The 583-nt window shown below is 36.5% G+C and overlaps 1 protein-coding gene across 1 annotated transcript; it reads right to left on the minus strand.

The window, feature by feature from the left end:
- Window positions 1-348: 348 nt before the first annotated feature.
- HELRODRAFT_92973 (hypothetical protein) lies at window positions 349-498 on the minus strand (the record flags this gene model as incomplete). Its single annotated transcript, XM_009016209.1, has 1 exon — window positions 349-498. A coding segment is annotated over one exon (150 nt), but the record flags the coding sequence as incomplete, so codon positions are not given.
- Between the last annotated feature and the right edge of the window lie 85 nt (window positions 499-583).

A 583-nucleotide genomic window follows, 5' to 3' on the forward strand; every position in this document is an offset into this window, starting at 1 on the left:
GCTGCTACTTCTATTACTACTGCCACCTCAAGCCGAAAAAAACGCCTCAATTAAATTTTTTAGATGTACAAAAAGCCCACGCAAATACATGGAGAAATCCACCCACGCATATTATAATCTACACGCACGCATACACACGCGAACACACACGCGCATATGAAAATCGGAAAGTTAGATTGTTTTTCATTTATTAGTATTTGTCACATATTTAACGATATGGATTGGTATAATATGGTTTAATTAAACTTAACACCAAATGAAAACATGCTGTTCGAATACAAAATTGAGTAAACAAAAAAACGAACGAACGAACGAACGCATGAACGAACAAATGGAAGAACAAACTAACTAACCATCTAAATCCACTTCATCGATAATTTTGAGTAATTCAGTTTCAGTTGGGTTTTCCCCAAGCAATCTCATCACTTCACCCAGCTCTTTCGATGTTATTGTGCCATCATTGTCCTTGTCAAAGGCCGCAAATGCTTCCTGGTATTCTGTATGTGTGTGATTGTGTGTGTTTGTTTGTGTGTATGAGGCCGCTATTTGTGATAAAGATGATCATAAGAATGATGAATATGTA

Source organism: Helobdella robusta, assembly GCF_000326865.2.
Source record: "Helobdella robusta unplaced genomic scaffold HELROscaffold_1772, whole genome shotgun sequence".
Classification (NCBI taxonomy): domain Eukaryota; kingdom Metazoa; phylum Annelida; class Clitellata; order Rhynchobdellida; family Glossiphoniidae; genus Helobdella; species Helobdella robusta.